The sequence below is a fragment of the Camelina sativa genome, chromosome 17, assembly GCF_030686135.1.
Source record: "Camelina sativa cultivar CO46 ecotype springtype chromosome 17, ASM3068613v1".
In the NCBI taxonomy this organism is placed as follows: Eukaryota; Viridiplantae; Streptophyta; class Magnoliopsida; order Brassicales; family Brassicaceae; genus Camelina; species Camelina sativa.
This window is the reverse complement of record NC_141896.1, coordinates 38,440,396-38,461,617: the sequence shown is the minus strand read 5'-3', so window position 1 is coordinate 38,461,617 and position 21,222 is coordinate 38,440,396. Positions and strand designations below refer to the sequence as shown.

At 32.2% G+C, this 21,222-nt stretch overlaps 2 protein-coding genes and 1 pseudogene across 3 annotated transcripts; all 3 read right to left on the bottom strand.

Moving 5' to 3' along the window:
* Positions 1–8,446: 8,446 nt before the first annotated feature.
* Positions 8,447–11,175, bottom strand: LOC104758644 (putative serine/threonine-protein kinase At1g54610; annotated as a pseudogene). Its single transcript, XR_015585753.1, has 10 exons — positions 11,042–11,175; positions 10,877–10,953; positions 10,744–10,785; positions 10,535–10,576; positions 10,010–10,294; positions 9,596–9,908; positions 9,263–9,489; positions 9,053–9,155; positions 8,807–8,930; positions 8,447–8,718 (listed from the first exon to the last, which is right to left on the bottom strand). The product of XR_015585753.1 is annotated as a putative serine/threonine-protein kinase At1g54610 (transcript).
* A 211-nt stretch (positions 11,176–11,386) lies between these two features.
* LOC104758643 (lectin-like protein At1g53060) lies at positions 11,387–12,555 on the bottom strand. Its single transcript, XM_010481539.3, has one exon. The coding sequence runs from the start codon at positions 12,404–12,406 to the stop codon at positions 11,561–11,563; it is 846 nt and encodes a 281-aa protein (XP_010479841.1). The 5' UTR covers positions 12,407–12,555; the 3' UTR covers positions 11,387–11,560.
* Positions 12,556–12,568: 13 nt separating this feature from the next.
* On the bottom strand, positions 12,569–16,463 carry LOC104758642 (putative serine/threonine-protein kinase At1g54610). Its single transcript, XM_010481538.3, has 8 exons — positions 15,355–16,463; positions 14,809–15,093; positions 14,389–14,706; positions 14,057–14,284; positions 13,850–13,950; positions 13,616–13,724; positions 13,107–13,514; positions 12,569–13,024 (listed from the first exon to the last, which is right to left on the bottom strand). The coding sequence occupies exons 1-8, from the start codon at positions 15,751–15,753 to the stop codon at positions 12,803–12,805; spliced, it is 2,070 nt and encodes a 689-aa protein (XP_010479840.1). The 5' UTR covers positions 15,754–16,463; the 3' UTR covers positions 12,569–12,802.
* Positions 16,464–21,222: the final 4,759 nt, after the last annotated feature.

Below are 21,222 nucleotides of genomic sequence, written 5' to 3'. Positions count from 1 at the left end.
TGAATGACTAGTAAGATGAGGTTTTGCTTTCCCTAAGAGTTAAGTAATTTTTTTTTAGTATTATACGAAGTGATCTTTGTATTTGTTAATGCTAACAGTTAAATTCTATTTTCAATATCTCTAAAAGCAGGGAGTTCTTTTTTTTCTTTTTTTTTTTTGCCAACAAATATATTAGATTAGCTCAAAAGCAGGCAGGTTATGAAGTTTCCCTTTACATATGGTACTAGATTAGGATGGGTTGAAATTTCTTTTATTTATATTATAATTTTAAAATAAAATATATTTAGGGCAATTGTCATAAATACCACTAAAATAGGTTTTTGTTCCAAAAATACCATAATTTAGTTTTTTTTCTTAAAAATACCACTAAAATATATTTTTTCCAAAAATACTACATAATTGAACTAAAGTTCTAATACTAAAAACTAATTTCTAAATTTTAAATACTAAACCCTACCCCTAAAAACTATACCCTAAAACTAAATGTGTCAACCCAAACCTAAAAAAAAAAATTCTACATCATTAAAAATCAATTTTGTGGTATTTTTGGAAAAAAAACTACAATGTGGTATTGTTTGAAAAAAAAAAATTTAGTGGTATTTAAAGAAATTTCTAATAATTTATATAATTGTTTTAAAAGTTTTTTTGGATAAAATATTATGCAATAAAATCATATGCTAAATATGATGATTTGAAAAAAATATCTATTTTGTAAGTTTTATATTGTTAATTTTATAATTTTTTGTATGAGAAATGGTTATGTTTGTTGTTTGTTTTTATTTCAATTTTTGAACATGTGTGGTGAAAGTGTTTTAATATGATCCATGCTTAGGTAAAAAAGTTTTTTTTATCATGATTAAGTGTGATAAATTACCAATATTTTATTCCTTTTTACGCCTAATAGTATATTTTTATGTCTAACCGTATATATTTTGTAAGAATACATGGAATACTAAAGATTTTATTTTGGAAATTGTATAAATCATTGAAATATTCTCTTTAAGAAGATTCTTTGGGATATTCTTAAGTGTATTCATATAGCCCACGGATTGACCAATTAATCTATAATATTTTTTTGTAACAAACCTATATTTAATCTATAACCTATTTTGTAACCAACTTATAAAAATTATAGTCTACAAAAAAAGGTTATGTACTTCCGTTTTATTATATAGGGGATATATCTTAACATAATTCAATTTTATTCATCACTTAAAATTTAAATAAATAAGAAAATTAAACTCAAATAAATTATATTGCCATTATAAATGCTCTAATTATTTATAATTACAGTAGGATAACCCTGTATTATAATTAGAATGCAATGAATCTTAGATTGATTGATATCTCTTATACTATTTTATAAATTAATATAAAAGACATAGACAGTCTATGATAGACTATATTTCAAATTTTTGAATATAACACTATACTATATTGAGACAAAAAAAAACACTATACTATATTAAGATTTTTCCCCTTTAAATATGTTACTAGGAAATAACACGTGCTTAATGCACGGGTCAACATTTTAAAAAAAAAAATATAATAGAATAATAGAAGTTATTGTTATATTTTTTCTAAAAAAAATATTTTGTTTGAGATAATATTTATTTTTAATTGTTCTTTAAATCTATATATATTTTTTGAATACTAATTATTTAGAATATTATAATATTTTATTTTGACGTGTATTACAGTTTTATATTGTTTGTTTGTTGTATTTACATCATTATTTTGTTAAATATGAAGTAGTAATTTTAATATTATAATTATGAACAAATAAAATTTCTTAATTTATCAACTATATAGTTTTAGTTTTACCAACCCGCCAATGTGAAAATTAAATTTAAAAATTCAAATCACAACATATACAGAAAAAAATCTCCATTCCCTTTTATTAATCATAAGTATTATACAAAAATTTCAAATAATTTGTAAGTAAAATAAAATAAAGATGATAGGAGAATCATAATTTGAAATTTTAGCAAAATCTTTGAAATCACAGTTTGATTTGAATAGATTTCTTTTTTTTTTCTAGATTTTTTTATATTTGATCTGTCAGTGTTTTTATTTTTTAATTAATTATATTTATTTATTTAATTAATTAATCTTAATTAAAATTTTCTAATGGCAATTGAATGTAATTTTTTACATATTTTAAGATTAGTTTCATATTTCTCAATTAATATAGTATGATATAACTCATCATGTTTTGGTCTGATCTTTTAATAGAAGACTAGGTACGAACCCGTGAATAACCGCGGGCTGAACTTTTTTTAAATAAAAATTTGTAATAATTTTTGTTATTATAATGGTTTGTGATTAAAAATTTGGTTTTCTTATAATAAAAATTTTGTATTTTAAAAGTTTTTATTAAAAACCTGTCAATAAAACATTTGCATGTAATAAATAAAATTGTTTAAACTTTTGTCAGTTAAACGCAATTCTTGTTTAAATAAGTAAAAAAATATAACTAACATATAAAAAAGCAACTAAATATAACTAGTGAAGGTTCTGAAAAATATATTTGAAAACAACATTCATTGTTTTTTTCTATGGCTTCATTTGCTTGTCATTAAACACCTTCAAGCATTGAATATATTTAAATCTCAACTTAGTTCTATTTTCCTAAAGAACGGTGTCTAAAAGAAAAATATAATTTTTTAATATTTAAGATACTATATCTATATCTTTTATTTTTTATTTATTAATTTTAAAAATCTAAGCCGTTCCTTAAACGGATTAAATTTTCTAAATCTTAGCTGTTAATTTTTTTAAGTACGAATTAGTTTTGATTCTAATAGATTTTTTTTCTTACTTACAATTTATTTTCTTTTGTGTGTCCCAATTTTCGTTTTTAATTAATTAATTAATTAATTTTAGTTAAGTTTTTCTAGTGGCAATTGAATGTAACTTTTTACACATTTTAATGTTAGTTTCATATTTGTGCTTCCAAATTAATATAGTAGAATATTTTATTTGATTAGATATTTGATAAAAAAATTTAAACTGTGCTGAGAAAGCTTTTTGATAAAAATTTGTGATTTTATAGATTTTATTCAATTAGATTTTCTAAATAGTTAGCTGTTCATTTTTTTAAGTACGAATTAGTTTTGATTCTAATAGATTGTTTTTTTCTTTTCTACAAATTATTTTATTTTATGTGTTCTCAATTTTCGTTTTTAATTAATTATATATATTTAATTAATTAATTAATCTTAATTAATATATTAGGATGATGAAACTTTTCAAAACAAAGTATTTGCCACTCCTAGTCAATCTCCTAATACGAATATACCTCTCTATTTATATTTGAGAAAGTAATAATTTGGTTTAGTTAGTTTAGTTTAATAGTATTCAAGTTATGGGTTCGATCATGAAAAAGTATTATTCTCTAACAAAAGATTCAAGTAATGTCTTATCCTCCATACGCATAACCAAATGATCATGGACCCTTTATCGAGAATAATTTAGGATAAACACAGAAAAATAAATATTCCTAAGTAAGACTTTGCCACTCTTAAATTATGCAAAAACCATGAAGAATTCAAGATGGTGGTCATCCAAAGAAAAGAATGATCAAAAGAAAATTAGACAACCAACCAAAATGTAAGAACTATATGTTTACTAGACATATTTATTAATCACATGCGTCTCATGTTAAGAATTAATCTAACAAACTCTTAATGTTCTAGAATAGTAAGAAACAGGGAAGCGATTACTAAAGCATGATAAAACTGAGACACATTTAGATGCATCAAAAATTTAGTAGACACAAAGAGCAGAGATTCATTATGTCACATGCATATAGTGGAGATGATAAAACTGTATGTCAATTACAGAATTGTATTATTAAACAAAAAAATAACTATAGAGAAATTAAACTAAGATTTGTTGCACTTTCTAAATGGATACACTAGAGATTCAATGGAGTTTTAAGCTCTATCAAGCTGTAAGATTAAGTGACTACCGAATAGACACTAGTGCCATAACACATATATTTGCAAACAATGTATTGTAAAAAAATTCAAGGCAATGAGTATACTTGGTAGAATTCTAGGACAATAATCATCACTCTTTGATGCACAATTCGAGAATGTTATTTTGTATGTTTGAGCCAATCACCCAGAGTTTGAGCATGACGCAAAGACAAAATACATTCATAAAGCAAGAGATTTTGGAATATTCATACTAACTATACGACATTGATGATGGATTCTTACCACAGTAAATATTCAGAGAATCAACAGGCAAAAGTCACAAAAGTATCATCCAAAGATAATTTGACAACAAACCAAAATGCAAGACAAAGAAAAAAAAATTACAGAGGACAATGGTAATTGACAAACCCAAAATTGAAATTCAAAGTGTCTATTTCAAACAAACAAAGAATTATTAAAAAATGAAGTAGACAAGATATATACACATTGATAGTAGCGTTGTTTCATATAAACGTAAGAGAACATGACTCTTACAGTCTTTTACAATGTTCTATAATTCTAAGTTACTAACTAATTGCACACCGAAACAAAGTTCTTCGACTTTGCCGAATGACAAACAAAAAAAACTCGACTTTGAACATGTATATATATGTGTACTAGAAGAACTTTCAAGTTTAACAACTAATATAGCAAACCGAAACAGAATATTAGACATAGAATACAATTAGTCAACCTAAAGAGCAGAGAATATCATAGCAGTTGATCTGAGAATGTACAAGCACCAAAACAGAGATAAGCATATACCTGAACAAATCAAAATTGTATCATAATTACAAACAAAACAGAAATAATCAAACAAACTCTTACAATGTTTTTAAAATAGAATAGTAAGAAACAGAGAAGTGATTAACAAAATATAATACATTTAGTACACAAAGAGCAGAAACACATTATGCCACATGCCTATAGTGGGGATGATAAAACTGTATGTCAATTACAGAACTATATTATTAAACAAAAACATAACTAACAAAGAAATCAAGTTAAGATTCGTTGCACTTTCTAAATGGATACACTAGTGATTCAATGAGCTCCATCAAGTGGTAAGATTAAGTGACTAAAGAATAGACACTAGGGCCATAACACAGATATTTACAATCAATATATTGTAAACAAATCAAGGCAATGAGTATACATGTAGAATGAAGGGAAATAATAATCAGTGTATGATTCACAATTTGAGAATGTCATTTTGTATGTTTGAGCCACCCAGACTAAGAGCATGACACAAAGACATATACAAGCAAGAGATCTTATGATACATACATGCACAAAAGCAGAGATATAATAAATATAAAGTTAAGTCAATCTACCACAGTAAATATTCTGAGAATCACAACGCAAAAGTCACAAATGCATCATCCAAAGACAATCTGACAACTAACCAAAATGCAATGATCACAAATTACAGACGCTGGTAATTGACAAAACCAAAGTTGAAATTTGAAGTGTCTATTTCAAACAATCAGACAATATTAAATATTCCTTTCTTAAAAAGATTATTGATAGAATTCAAAAATAAAATACACAAGATATATACACATTAATAGTAGCGTCGTTTCATATAAAGCGTAACAGAACATGACTCTAATAGTCTTATTCTATAATACTAACTCAATGTGCTACTTTGCCTAATGATAAACAAAAGTCTCGACTTTGAACATGTATATATGTGTACTAGAAGAACTTTCAAGTCTAACAACTAATATAGCAAACTACGGTTCCTAGAACCGATACAAAATATAAGACATAGAATACAATTAGTCAACTATATGTCATAGCAGTTCTTCTACATGCCTACTATGATGATCATATGGTAGGAAAAATCAAGAAAGATCCATTGCACATTCTAGTAATTCAATAGATTCCAAGCCCCAACAACTCAATAAGACTTAGATTAGAGTCTAGTACCATAACAAAGATATTTTCAATCAGACTCAACATGTACAATATGTAGAATTTAACACTGTCATCAGTCAATCAGCAAGGGTTTAGAGGATAGCGCAAAACATATACATATGAGATTTAAGAAAACTATTACATGATGCATACATTTCACAGAATGAGAAACCTTATGTTACATAGAAGCACCAAAACAGAGATAATAAGTATTTTATACACAATGTAATGTTCCAAAATAAAATCTACCTTTTTATGATAGAAAACAGAAAATACTACCATTATACACAAATGATGCAGAATAATCACCAAGGGTTTTAACTATTAAGCATAACCCAGGCGACTAAAAGACAGAACCTATGAACCTATGATACTTACAAGCACCAAATTAAACAGAGATAAGCATATACCTGAACAAATCAAACTTGTATCATGGTTATGAAAGCATATACCTGAACATATCAAACTTGTATCATAGTTATGAAAGCATATACCTGTTCAAGAAGTCTGCTACACTTAGAATCTCCTCAACGCCTTCAGAAGCTCATAACCTGCGGAAATTAAAATTAGTTAGTCTTCATTTAATGGAAATGCTTGATACTTACCTCATTTTTTGAAGCTATTGATCATCTTTTCTATCCAATAAATCAACAAGTCTTAACCACTCCATTGTTGTCATTGTCAGATATATCTTTGTCTTATTTCTTTAAGCCGTTGGTCTAATAGTTTTTAGGTTCAGCCTTTTTTTTTAACCTCTTTCTCTTAATGTGCTGGTCGTTTTTACCATCCAACAAGTCTTTCCTCAAGTGTTGGTCGTTTTTACCATCCAACAAGTCTTACTCAAGTGTTGGTCGTTTTTACCATCCAACAAGTCTTTGTCACATATCCTTGTCAAATCTTTATTAAGCCGTTGGTCCACTCCATTGTCTTATAACTTCTTTAAGCCGTTGGTCTATTAGTACTAGGTTCAGCCTTTATCTTTATCTTTACATCTTCTTCTTAATGTGTTGGTCGTTTTTACCATCCAACAAGTCTTTGTCAAATATCTTGGTAACCGCTCTATAGTCTTATAACTTCTTTAAGCCGTTGGTCTATTAGTTTTTAGGTTCAGCCTTTATCTTAACCTCTTTCTCTTAAAGTGCTGGTCTTTTTTACCATCCAACAAGTCTACCTCAAGTGTTGGTCGTTTGTACCATCCAACAAGTCTACCTCAAGTGTTGGTCGTTTTTACCATCCAACAAGTCTTTGTCACATATCTTTGTCTTACTTCTTTAAGCCGTTGGTAACCACTCAATAGTCTTATAACTTCTTTAAGCCGTTGGTCTATTATTTTTTAGGTTCAGCCTTTATTCAACCTCTTTCTCTTAATGTGTTGGTCGTTTTTACCATCCAACAAGTCTTTTCTCAAGTGTTGGTCGTTGTTACCATCCAACAAGTCTTAATCACTCCATTGTCTTTGTCAAAGATCTTTGTCTTATTTCTTTAAGCCGGTGGTATCTGCTATTCTTTAAGCCGTTGGTCTATTAGTTTCCTTTGATGTCTTATTTCTTTGTCTATTGTTGTCTTTATGCCTCATATTTTTAAGCCGCTGGTCTGATTCCATCAAACAAAAGGTTGGTCGTTCATACCATCCAACCTAAAGTCTGTGACTTCTTTCTATGTCTTTAAGTCAGGGGTAGTCAAATTATGATCTCTTTTCTTTTATTTTTTCCCCTTTATACGCAGTCTGTCTTATAGACTTCTTAAGCCGGTGGTCTGATTCCATCAAACAAAAGGTTGGTCGTTCATACCATCCAACCTAAAGTCTGCGACTTCTTTCTATGTCTTAAGTCAGGGGTAGTCAAATTATGAACTCTTTCTTTTCTTTTTCCCCCTTTATACACAGTCTCTGTCTTATAGACTTCTTAAGCCGTTGGTCATTCCCCCATCAAACAAAGGGTTGGTCGTTTTTACCATCCAACCCAAAGTTTGTGACTTCTTTCAATGTCTTAAGTCGGAGAGAGTCAAATTGTGAACTCTTTTTATTCCTTTTTCCCCTTTATCCCGTCTCGGTCATTCCCTCCCAACATGCATGCACTACCCATCCAATATATCCGATTCCGTTCGGGACAATGTCCCCAAAAAGAATCAGACAGAGCACCATTAGATTAGTGTCTGCCCATGAATCTCTTTGGGTTTTAAAAAAACAAAACAAAAACCATCGAAAAACAAAAACCAACAAGTTCCGTAGAACAATTTTAAAAAGGCTTTGAAAAACAGATGACTTGGATATATAAATACCAAGACTTATGTCATCAATTGCAAAACAAAATCATAGATGAGAACTGATCCAGTAAAGGTTTGTTGTTCTCTTGTTCAATTTTGATCCTCAAAAACTGAAAAACAAAACCAAACCAAAATTAAAATCAGGAAGACAAGCGACATACCTTGACCACATGTTTCAAGCGGAGACAAGCTTCTTCAAATCTTTAAACAAAATCACGATTATTAGGAAACTTGAAATCCAAAAATTAAAACAGAATCACGAAAGATATGGAAGGAATCTAACCAGGCATTGTTGAGTAATCAGCTATGGACGAAAACTTTTGAGAATCTTGGTAGTTCCTCCTACCCTTTGCGGAAGCAGATCTACGTGATAAAGGACCGGAATGTGAAGCTCTCTTGTGAGGAATAATGATACCCTGAGACTATCTGTTTGGTTCAAATGCTTGTGATGATGGCCTCGGTGGATCAATTGGGAAACCAGATGCAACTTCTTCAGGATGAGGATTAAACTTCTCGCTTCGGCTTCTATTAGTAGACTGGCTCTGCCTTTCTGCATAGGATGTTAATGCGAGATAGTGTCAAAAACAATGAATAAAGAGCAAGAAGCTTTAACATCGAGAGATATAATAAGCTTTTACTAAAAATATTAACCTGCATTGATGTAACCAGCTCTGCATTTGCGTCAGGGGTTGGGATAGCTCGAGATTCCTTAGTTACTCTTCTTTCTTGGTGTGTTTTTGGTCCCTGTTTCCTCCAACTTGTCTATAGAAAAAGAGCAAGACTGAAGTTAATATATGTTTTCTTTTTGCCTTAACTATTCAAGCAATTGTAAGAGCACTGCAGAGTAAAAGTAACATCAGACTAGAAAAGTCGGGATGTAATACCTTCTACTTTCCTCATCCCACATTCTTGCATCGAGCTCTTTGCTGGGAGGATATTTAGGCAAGCTTGAAGGATCACATGGAAGAGGTCTAGTGGAAAAGAACTGGAAATAAAAGAATGATAATTGAGGTTACAAAAGCATTGACCATGAGTTAAATATAGCAAATCCCAAGAACACGTAGCATTTTACAGCCTGAGAATTGTCAGTAACTCACTCTTGAGAGCTGCGGCGGCTGTTCCACGATCATCAGGATTGACTGAAAGCAAAGTTTCAAGAAGAGCTAAAGCTGGCTGAGGAAACTCCTTGAACGTTTCACCCACTAAGCGTTTATATGGCTGTGTAGGCTTGAAAATTGTTGCATGAGGCAACCTCGATTTCACCCAAATAGTCCTCGGAAGGCGAGCCACAGAGCTTGAAAATCTTGTGCAACTGTTCCACCTGTAACACCATAGGCGCTATCAGCGTCACATTAAGAAATCAAACTAGTCTCACACCAAGCAGAGCAAACACTAATAAGATATTAAAACGAAAAATGCAAATCTACCTCAGTTCTACCAGGCATAATAGGCTTGCCTGCGTATAGTTCAGCAAGAATGCAACCTGCGCTCCACAAATCAACTACTGCTCCATATCGAGTTGCTCCAAGCAAAAGCTCGGGTGGGCGGTACCAAAGAGTTACAACACGACTGGTCAAAGGCTGAGTTTGACGAGGATCAAAGAAACTAGCTAATCCAAAGTCAGCAATCTTTAGAACACCACTATATCAGAAGGTTTGAGCCTTTTATGTCCCGATGAAGTACACCACGACTGTGACAATGGTCTAGACCGTGTAATAGTTGCTGCAGGTAGCATTTGACCTATACAAGAACCAATAAAAAAAAATTCCCAACCTCAGAGAATTGCAATGAAAGCGGTGAACTAAGTCAGGAAGATGTTGAACAGAAACATAAAAAAGTACCTGTGATTCAGAAAATTTAATAGCAGGATGAGAGGCTAGTCCAGCTAGATCATGTTCCATGTACTCGAAAACAAGATATAAGCTGCAAGACATTCTTGATGTAACTAAGCCTTCTAGCTTTATGATATTAGGATGGTCAAGACGGCGTAATATCTGGATCTCTCTCGCCATAAAACGCACGCTCTCTGGCTCCAAGTTATCAAACCTAACTTTCTTCAAAGCCACAATCTTCTTCCGATCCAGATCACGAGCCCTATATACATTACTATAAGTACCCTGACCAATCTGCATAAAGCAAGTAAAAAACTACTGCATCAGAGATCTTTCCTCACAGACAGCTAGCTATAAGTCCAAAACCTCAGAGAATTGCAATGAAAGCTGTGAACAAGGCCAAGAAGATGTTGAACAGAAACATAATAAAGTACCTGTGATTCAGAAAATTTAATAGCAGGGTGAAAGGCTAGTCCAGCTAGATCATGTTCATGAAACCAAAATTAAAATCAGGAAGACAAGCGATATACATACCTCGACCACATGATTTAAGAGGAGACAAGCTTCTTCGAAACCCTAAACAAAATCGCGACTATTAGGAAACTTGAAATCCAAAAAAAAAGAAACAGAATCGCGAAAGATAAGAAAGGAATCTAATTATCATAAAAACCCAGACGATGATGTTAGCAGATTCAGGCCAAATCAAGCATACTCCAAGTACAATCAAAACCCTAGATCAGTACCTTGGTGACGGATTTCAAGCGGAGACATGCTTCTTCCAAACCCTAAACAAGAAAAATTATGATACGAACTATTAGAAAACTTGGAATCCAATAAAAAAAAACAATATCGCGAAAGATTAGTAAGGAATCTAACCATAATCACCATCAAAAACCTAGAAGATTGTAGCAGATTCACGCTAAATTAAGCATCCTCCAAGTTCCGTTAAAACCCTAGATCAGTACAACATAAAGATCGATTACACCAATCTATAAATCCTAAAACCAAACTCGCGATCTATAGAAATCGAAAGAAACTTACTAATTGACAAATTTTTGTAACAGATCTTCGAGATTAATCGAGTGGATTCTTCATTCTTCCCGAAGATAAAGAGAGAGATTTTGAGAGAGAACAAACTTTTTTTTTGTTTAGTGAAAATATGAATCCGTTGCGTTGTGACAATAAACACGTTCATATATTATTAATACTGTATCGACCGTTGATCTGTTAGATACTCTAATCGGACGATCTAGATCTTCCGCTGTAGGCGGTTAGTGTTAAGGCCTAATAGTAGTTAAAGATAGGCCCAATACGGCCCATTAATTCAAAATTCAAATCTTAAAAACGCGGATAGTAGTTTCTAATTTACTACTGAAGTGAATAGTATTTAAATTTTAAAGGAACGGGGTCCTTTATTGTAAAAACTTTCTAGTAAGTAATCTGGAAAGTAGATACATGTATAGGTAAGGCATTTATTAGCTTCATTCAATTATCACACTAGCTGGATCGATGGATCACGAGATTCAACGACAGTAATAACTTCGACCTCGACCTATAGTATTAGTTTTTGGCACTGTTCTCAAAACTCCAGTCCGAGATCTCGTGACGCTCGGCGTCACGTCCCATTGAACCAGCAAAACCCGTGTACATTTTCTCGTGAAAAACCTTCGAAAGATCGAGCCTCGCTTCGATCAATGGCCTCCTCGGTTTCTCCTGTGAAGGTCCGATCGTGACCGTCACTTTCCCGTTCTCGTACTCGATCCAAGCTTTGCATCCATTATCACTCAGCTTCAATGCCTTGAACACCCACCGGTTTTTTCCTCCGGTTCTTGATTGAATCCAATAACCGGCTTTTTTAGAAACCGTCGAGTTAGCCGAGTTAATGTTGATACCAACATGGTTATCGTTAATGTCGCCAAGAGATGCATCTTTAAAAACGTCGAACTCGACCGCAAAGAGATGGTTATTGGGATTCCCGTTGTTAAACCGGTTCACAAGACTTAGGTAGCCTAAACCGGAAACTGTGTCGTTTTTATTGTGGGGGACGACGATAAAGGCGAGGCCATGACCGGGGTTAGGATTTTTCTTGCGAGAAGCAATGTCGAAATTGAAAGACGTTTTGAAAGAGTAGACGTAAGAAGAAGAAGCACTAGGTTTGAAAGGGATGGGATTGATGAATATGGCTCGACCATGAGAGAAAGGGATATTTTCACGGCTCAATCCAATACCTCCTGACTTGCTCATACCATCGGGCTCTGGAGCATACTCAGCGTCCCCATAGAATGTCATCAGATCAGTTCCATTATAGAAGTAATCGAAGTTGAAACTGTAAGCTGATGAAGAGATGGCGTGAGACAAAAACAGAGCAAGAAACAGAGGAATGAAATAGAGTGTTTTGGTCTGCATTCTGTTGTTTTTTTTTGTTCTTCTTGGATATGGGAAGTGAAAGACGATCACAAGATTTATATAGCGAGAGAGAGCCAACAAAGTCTAACTTCTCGACAAGATCCTTTATTATTTCACAAGAAAGGTGTTTATCTTTTTGTAATTGATGTCAAAATTAGTAACTTTTTATTGGAACATATTCTAAATTTATATATAACCTGCTTCTACATCTCGCTTATAATAAAATAATATCACATTACAGGGAAGCTAAAACGTGACAAGATTTGATTCTATGATTATATATAATCTTGAATCAATAAAATACAATTATTTTCACTCAACATACGCCGTGTTAAAAAGTTTACAGGCAAATGAGGTTCGGTTTTTTGATCATATACTTTTTGCCTCATTGATGGATCAACGGCTAGAAACAGATGAGGCATGGTTGGTTGGGACTTGCTGCTGGCTCGATGCTTCATCTGCTTGAAGTTTCCTAACTCGAGCCTTATCGATCCTTGCTCTTCTCACAGCTTCTTGGATATGGCGGTCATGGTCTTTTAACACCTGATCCATGTTTCCTGATGGAACCACCAACGGTCCTGAATAATGAATCTTATGCCCTTTTGAACCATAACCAAGCTGCAAACAAAACCAAAGCAACTCAAAATTGTAACATTGGTAGTTTCTAAAGATGGCAAGGAGGGACGTTTAGAGAACTCACGAGAATAGGGTCTTTCTTGTTGTTTCTACCATTCTCTTCCTGGTTTGCTTCTTCAGAGGTTTCCTTGAATGAACCTGGGAGCCGAGTCATTCCTCTGCAAGTCTCTTGTTGCGGTGCGCCTGTTCTGGTTGTAGCAAAACCAGGCATTGCTGAGTAATCAGCTATGGATGAAACCTTTTGAGAATCTTGGTAGTTCCTTCTACCCTTTGCGGATGCAGATCTACGTGATAAAGGACCGGAATGTGAAGCTCTCTTGTGAGGAATAATGTTACCCTGAGACTCTCTGTTTGGTTCAAATGCTTGTGATGATGGCCTAGGTGGATCAATTGGGAAACCAGATGCAACTTCTTCAGGATGAGGATTAAACTTCTCGCTTCGGCTTCTATTAGTAGACTGGCTCTGCCTTTTCTGCATAGGATGTTAATGCGAGAGAGGGTCAGAAACATTGAATAAAAAGTAAGAAGCTTTAACATCGAAAGATATAATAAGCTTTTACTAAAAATATTAACCTGCATTGATGTAACCAGCTCTGCATTTGCGTCAGGGGCTGGGATGGCTCGAGATTCCTTAGTTCCTCTTCTTTCTTGGTGTCTTTGGTCCCTGTTTCCTCCAACTTGTCTACAGACACAAAGGAGCAGGATTGAAGTTAATATATTTTTTCTTTTTCCGCTAACGATGCAAGCTATTGTAAGAGCACAGCAGAGTAAAAATCACATCAGACTAGAAAACTCAGGATGGAATACCTTCTACTTTCCTCATCCCGCATTCTTGCATCGAGCTCTTTGCTTGGAGGATATTTAGGCAAGCTTGAAGGATCACATGGAAGAGGTCTCGTTGAAAAGAACTGGAAATAAAAGAATGATAATTGAGGTTACAAAAACATTGACCAGGATTTAAATATAGATTAGCCCAAGAACACGCAGCATTTACAGACTGAGAATTGCCAGTACCTCACTCTTGAGAGCTGCGGAGGCTGTTCCACGATCATCAGGATTGACTGAAAGCAAAGTTTCAAGAAGGGCTAAAGCTGGCTGAGGAAACTCCTTGAATGTTTCACCCACTAAGCGTTTATATGGCTGTGTAGGTTTGAAAATTGTTGCATGAGGCAACCTCGATTTCACCCAATAGTCCTCGGAAGGCGAGCCACAGAGCTTGAAAATCTTGTGCAACTGTTCCACCTGTAACACCATAGGCGTTATCAGAGTCACCATAAGAAATCGAAATAGTCTCACAGCAAGCAGAGCAAACACTAAAAGAGATTAAAACTAAAAATGCAATCTACCTCAGTTCTACCAGGCATAATCGGCTTGCCTGCATATAGTTCAGCAAGAATGCAACCTGCGCTCCACAAATCAACTGCTGCTCCATAGCGAGTTGCTCCAAGCAAAAGCTCGGGTGGACGGTACCAAAGAGTTACCACACGACTGGTCAAAGGCTGAGTTTGACGAGGATCAAAGAAACTAGCTAATCCAAAGTCAGCAATCTTTAGAACACCACTATTATCTATCAGAAGGTTTGAGCCTTTTATGTCCCGATGAAGTACACCACGACTGTGACAATGGTCTAGACCGTGTAATAGTTGCTGCAGGTAGCATTTGACCTATACAAGAACCAATAAAAAAAAAAAATCCCAACCTCAGAGAATTGCAATGAAAGCAGTGAACTAGGCCAAGAAGATGTTGAACAGAAACATAAAAAGTACCTGTGATTCAGAAAATTTAATAGCAGGATGAGAGGCTAGTCCAGCTAGATCATGTTCCATGTACTCGAAAACAAGATATAAGCTGCAAGACATTCTTGATGTAACTAACCCTTCTAGCTTTATGATATTAGGATGGTCAAGACGGCGTAATATCTGGATCTCTCTCGCCATAAAACGCACGCTCTCTGGCTCCAAGTTATCAAACCTAACTTTCTTCAAAGCAACAATTTTCTTCCGATCCAGATCACGAGCCCTATATACATTACTATAAGTACCCTGACCAATCTGCATAAAGCAAGTAAAAAACTACTGCATCAGAGATCTTTCCTCACAGACAGCTAGCTATAAGTCCAAAACCTTTTCAGGTATAGTTTAAAAAAAAACAATCAACTGAAAAGAAAAATCTAGTTTCCATAACATTAAGTGTCATTTACAGCAAATCAAATATGTTTCTAAATACGGAAACATGCCACTAAAAGTAAGTCAAGCAATCCAAATAGGCTATTTAACTGCATTTTTTTTTACAAATGAAGAAAAGAAGATTACTTTGTCCAACTTCTCGAAAGAATCAGCACGGCGTGGAACCCATCCTTTAATAGCTTCTCCAGCAACAGAAGCCAACCATGGAGGCCAACCAGCAGCTACATACTCTCCCTCAGTAGCTTTAGCAATGGTAATACTCATAGCAAGAGGTGAAGTTGCAGCAACATTCTCAATCTTCTTCTCCCTTCTACTCAACGAAACATTGGCTTGCTTATGATTACTCAACACAGGTCTAACACTAACAACATCAGACCTTTCCTTAATCCTAAGAGTCTCTTCTCTTCTAGAAGAAGTAACCGGTCTCGAAACTCTAAACTCGGAAGAGGATTTGCTAGAGAAACGATCTCTTGGACTATCTTTGCTATCTTCAATAGCAGAAGGCTTACCACAAACACAACCCATCTCTCTCTCTCAAAATTACCCCCAAAAATTATGATACTTTACAATTCATACCATCTTTGTTCTCCACTACCTAATCAAGTGGACCATCAAACATATAAAAAAGTCCGAGACTTTCAGAAACCAGACAAAAAGGGGGAAACGAAATCAAGGAACCCTAGAACACGGAGACCACTGTAACCCAGAGAAAAAAAATGATTTTTTCCCTCAAATTGCAAAATGTGCCCAGATCAAGAAGACAGTTCAAGCATTTATAATTAAGAGTGTAGTACAAAAAGAAAAAAAAAAACCCAACTTTTTGCGCATAAAGCTAGCACCTTTGAAGAGAGAGAGAGAAGACTAAAAAAAACAGCAGAAGCAAAAAAAAATGTAAAATTGAGTAATTTTGCAGGGGAAAAAAATGGAGCTTTCGTGAGGAAGAGAAATCAGGAGGAGAAATCAAAAGGGTTTTTTTAAGAGTAGTGTTGGTTTGCTTGAGACTTGAGAGAGGGAGAGAGAGAGGTGATGGATCTAGGGGGGGGGGGGGGGGGCGGAGAGGTTTCAGAGAGACGCATGTGTGTTGAAGCAGAACAAGGTTGAATGAATTAAAAGTAAAAATTTGCAAACTTCAAAAATAAACATTATTATGATTTTTCTTTTTTTTTTTTGTTGAAAAAAATAAAATAATAATAAATACGTTTGGTAGTGTGTAATTTTTTTTACTTTAGAAAAATATATACTATATATTAATGTGCAGTTAAATAATATATTTAATACGACTATGCTTTTTTTGTGTGTGGGAAATGATAAATTAAGCTTATACGAAAAGACATTCTTGATGCGATCCGTTAAAAACACGCGCTCTTAATCACTTTTTAAGTTTTTAATCTTTAACTAATCATAATCATCTTCTTATACTAATCAAAATCCTTCTTCTTCTCAACTCATTGAAAGCAATTAAGGTTAAAATCTATATAATATAGAAAACAAGAATAAACTCATAGGCACATAACACCCATCAAAAATATCATACAAAATTTTGTCATAAGGATACAAATTTTTAATATACACAAAATATGAAACTTTTATCCTAGTTTTAGGTTTTGAATAGATGTTACAGGCAATGCAGACTAATCGATCAGTAATTTGGTCTATTTTATTTTTGGATAGACAACAAACTATTGCAGATCCAATTTATTTTAATGTAAAATCAGTTTCTAGTTGATTCGCAGCAGATTCTCTCTATTTTTCTAGTTATATACTATTACGAGCTATAATTTATATAAAAAATAAATAAAAATGATTTAGTCTACCATTTGAAAAAAAAAAAATCAGTCTTTATTGAATAAATGATCAAAATAAGAATATAGTTGTAATATTTAAAGCGCGTAAGCTGGCATGGTAATGCAACGAGAGTATTCAAAGTTTTGTTTTGTGGGGGTAAAAGTAAAACGTCAAAAGCCTTTTCGTTTTGGCTTCTATTTTCTTCTGGTTATGTAATTTTATTTATTTTATTCCCATATTCCCTGCACTAATGGAATTGAGATAGATTTTAATAGAGGGACGTTATAGTTTAAATAAAGTAAATTATAACAATTTCCAGTCACCAAGTCATTTGATTTCTATTTTGCTACCTACCTGAATTTTAGATACAGTTTTCTAGTTTAGTTTATTTCGGTTTGATTGAAAGGTTTTTTTATAAAAATCTGCCATAATTATAATTATAATAATTGCATGATGGGTCAACTAATTGTAGTTTACACCGCATTCAAAAATAATAAAATCTTATTTCCATACTACAATTATATGTGTATTACATTACTGGCATTATAAAATAGGAATAACACTCTTTTGAATGATATCAGATTTGTAATGATAATATAGTTATATACTGTACTAGAGTTTGTAAAATAATTTGTAGTGATAATATAGTTGTATACGAACAAATTTGATTAGTTTGATTTGATACTAGAGTTTCAAAGATTTGAGAAATAATAATGGTCAGCATCAGGTCGTTTGCCTAATAATTGGAGAAGAGGTGTTTATCCACATTATGCTTACAAGTTTACAACCGAATTTAATGGACTTGTCATCTCCGTTTTAGACAACAAAACAAATTTGGTCCCATTCTCTTATAAAAACTGTTCAGAGTACGGCTCTAATATATATGTACCAACGTATTCTCAATTCATTCATTCACCAAACCATACGTATGATACCATCGTACTAATTAAAACTATTTCATCTTTGGAAAATTCACTTTTGTAGTTTTAACTAAAATGATGTGTTTTGTATTTTCAGATGTTATATTTGTAGAGGTACAAATGATAGACGAAACACACATAATAATCCCCTATATATTAATAGAAAAGCACTCTCTTGAAAAAGCTGATGTGTCGCCGTCAGAGAGCTCGAGACACATTTAGATATTTAGCCTCATTTAGATTTATTATTTACAACTATATGCCATTGTGTTTTTGACAAAAAAAAATGTGTTATACTTAAAAACTTTATCACTTAACTTTATTAATATTAATTAAGTTAAAGCTTTAAATCCCCTATATATTAATAGAGAAACACTCTCTTGAAAAAGCTGATGTGTCACCGCCAGAGAGCCCGAGACACATTTAGCTATTTAGCCTCATTTAGATTTATTATTTACAACTATATGCCATTGTGTTTTTGACAAAAAAAATGTGTTATACTTAAAAACTTTATCACTTAACTTTATTAATATTAATTAAGGTAAAGCTTTAAATTCCCTATATATTAATAGAGAAACACTCTCTTGAAAAAGCTGATGTGTCACCGCCAGAGAGCCCGAAACACATTTAACTATTTAGCCTCATTTAGATGTACAACTATATGTCATTGTGTTTTTGACAAAAAAAAGTGTTATACTTAAAAACTTTATCACTTAACTTTATTAATATTATTTAAGTTAAAGCTTTAAATCTCCTATATATTAATAGAGAAGCACTCCCTTGAAAAAGCTGATGTGTCACCGCCAGAGAGCTCGAGACACATTTAGCTATTTAGCCTCATTTAGATTTATTATTTACAACTATATGCAATTGTGTTTTTGACAAAAAAATGTGTTATACTTAAAAACTTTATCACTTAACTTTATTAATATTAATTAAGTTAAAGATTTAAATATATTTATTGAAATGCATGTATAACCCATGCAGATCTCATGAATTCAAGCGGGACAGATGCAAATACATTTTACGGCTCATAATATTTAAACCCGTTGCAGGATAGCTTAGCAGACGGGTTTGATCGGGTAAACAATTTTATTTAAATTATCCGATTCATGAAATTTTAGGTTTTTGTGATTTTTATCTGATTTGATAATTCAAGATTTTGATACAAATCTAACGATCACTAATTTGGTTCACATTCTATCCAGATCCGCCATCATGTCAATCTAAAATTTATTGTGAAACGATTACTATTTAAAACTTTTATAAACTTGATGAATTCAAACCAGTATAAGTTTGTTTTATAAATGTTATAGTAAATAAATATATTTACAAATGTAATATTTTAAACAAAAATTTTACTCCGTGCAACAGCACGGGTTATTACCTAGTTAATAAATAAAATAAATACAGAAGATTATGGAACGGACATATATGGTTTCCATAATGATTTTAATATGTTTTGATAAGTATTAAACTGTAAATGTACTTTTCTCTCAATACACGAAAACTTTAAAGATATCTTGTATTTTCCAGTAACGCAATAATATACGTGTATATATATATATCTTCATTGTATATATTGCTTTGATTATATAAGTATCTTAGTATAAATTAATAATGGATATTTGATCAATCCTAATCTGATTTTGTGTTAATCTCAAAAGAAGTAACCCGGGATAATAAATTTGATCCTTACGAAAAAAAATAAAGAAAATATAGAAGCCATTAGCCCATATAGAAGCCATTAACCCTAGCTAGAGCCCTGCCGTGTAAATAAATCCAACTAAAAGAAGGCATCAATGGACAAGAGTGTGTGCTACAAAATTCACCTAACTTGAATCCGGAGAAACCGAGACACAGACCGAAGATCAAGGTCCAGCGTGCATGTTCAAATTGCATAGGAGAGTTAATGTTGAAACTGGCGTATCCAAATGCAAACATGGAGCAGACGTAGACCAAGACATCCACAGTTGGGTAATTGTAGGAGAAAAAATAAACGGCCGTCATAAGAATGAGGGAATATATCATACGTGCGTAAGGTAAAGGAAGCTCATCTTCATTGTAGACACTACTAGTTGTGGGGAGCTGTAACGCAAGTAACATCGACGTGTACAAGATTGAGAAACCGACGATGGTTGTGTAATGCAACCAACACATTGAAGAACACACACTATGGAGTGATATCGGGATGGCCAATATCGACACTGCCGCTATTAACTTCCAGCAAAGCCCTCTCATGTCTATGTATTAATTTGTAATCTTTTCTCTTTTCTATGAAGAACGAACGTACGTTTTATATATATGGCTTGCACTAGTTTTATATTGTTTTAGAAATAGGATAACCATTAATTAATTAATAACTAGGATATATCCCGTGCTTAAAGCACGGGTCAACATTTTAAAAAAAGATTATAATATAATAACTAAAATTATTATTTTTTTAAGTTATTTTGTTTGAGATAATATTTATTTAAAATTGTTATGTAAATCTATTAGTCTATTTGAATACTAATTATTTTAGAATATTATAGTATTTTATTTTTGATGTATTATTACAGTTTTATATTGTTTGTTGTTATATTTGCATCATTATTATGTGAAATATAAAATAGTAATTTTAATATTATAATTGTGAGTAAATAAAAATTATTAATTTATTATTTATATAAATTTAGTTTTACCAACCTGCCAATGTGGAAATTAAAACATACATTTCATACAATGAATAATATATCTTCGTTTAAAAAAAATCAAATCACAACATATGCAGAAAAAAATATGCATTTTAAATTATAAGTATTATATGAAAATTCCAAACAGTTTGTAAATAAAATAAAATAAAGATGATAGGAGAATCATAATTTGAAAACTTAACAAAATCTTTGAATTTAGTTATTAAAAATAATTGTATTGTATACTTGGATATAAATTCTTAGTTTTTAAAATTCTGATTGGTTTATATATTTTTTTTAAAAAATAATTAGTAATTTCGTCCATAATTTATTAGAGAGAGAAAATTATTTTTTAGATTTTTTAATATTTGATCCGTAAGTGTTTTTTATTTTTAATTAATTATATTTATTTAAATTAGTTAATTAAACTTAATTATTTTTTTCTAATGGCAATTGTGTAATTTTTTACACATTTTAAGGTTAGTTTTATATTTGTACTTCTCAATTAATATAGTAGGATAGGATAAATATGAAATCTAAAAATATGAATTAGATGTATATCCTAAATCTACCATACAGATTCTTTTAAGGAACGAAATCGAAGAAAGAAAACG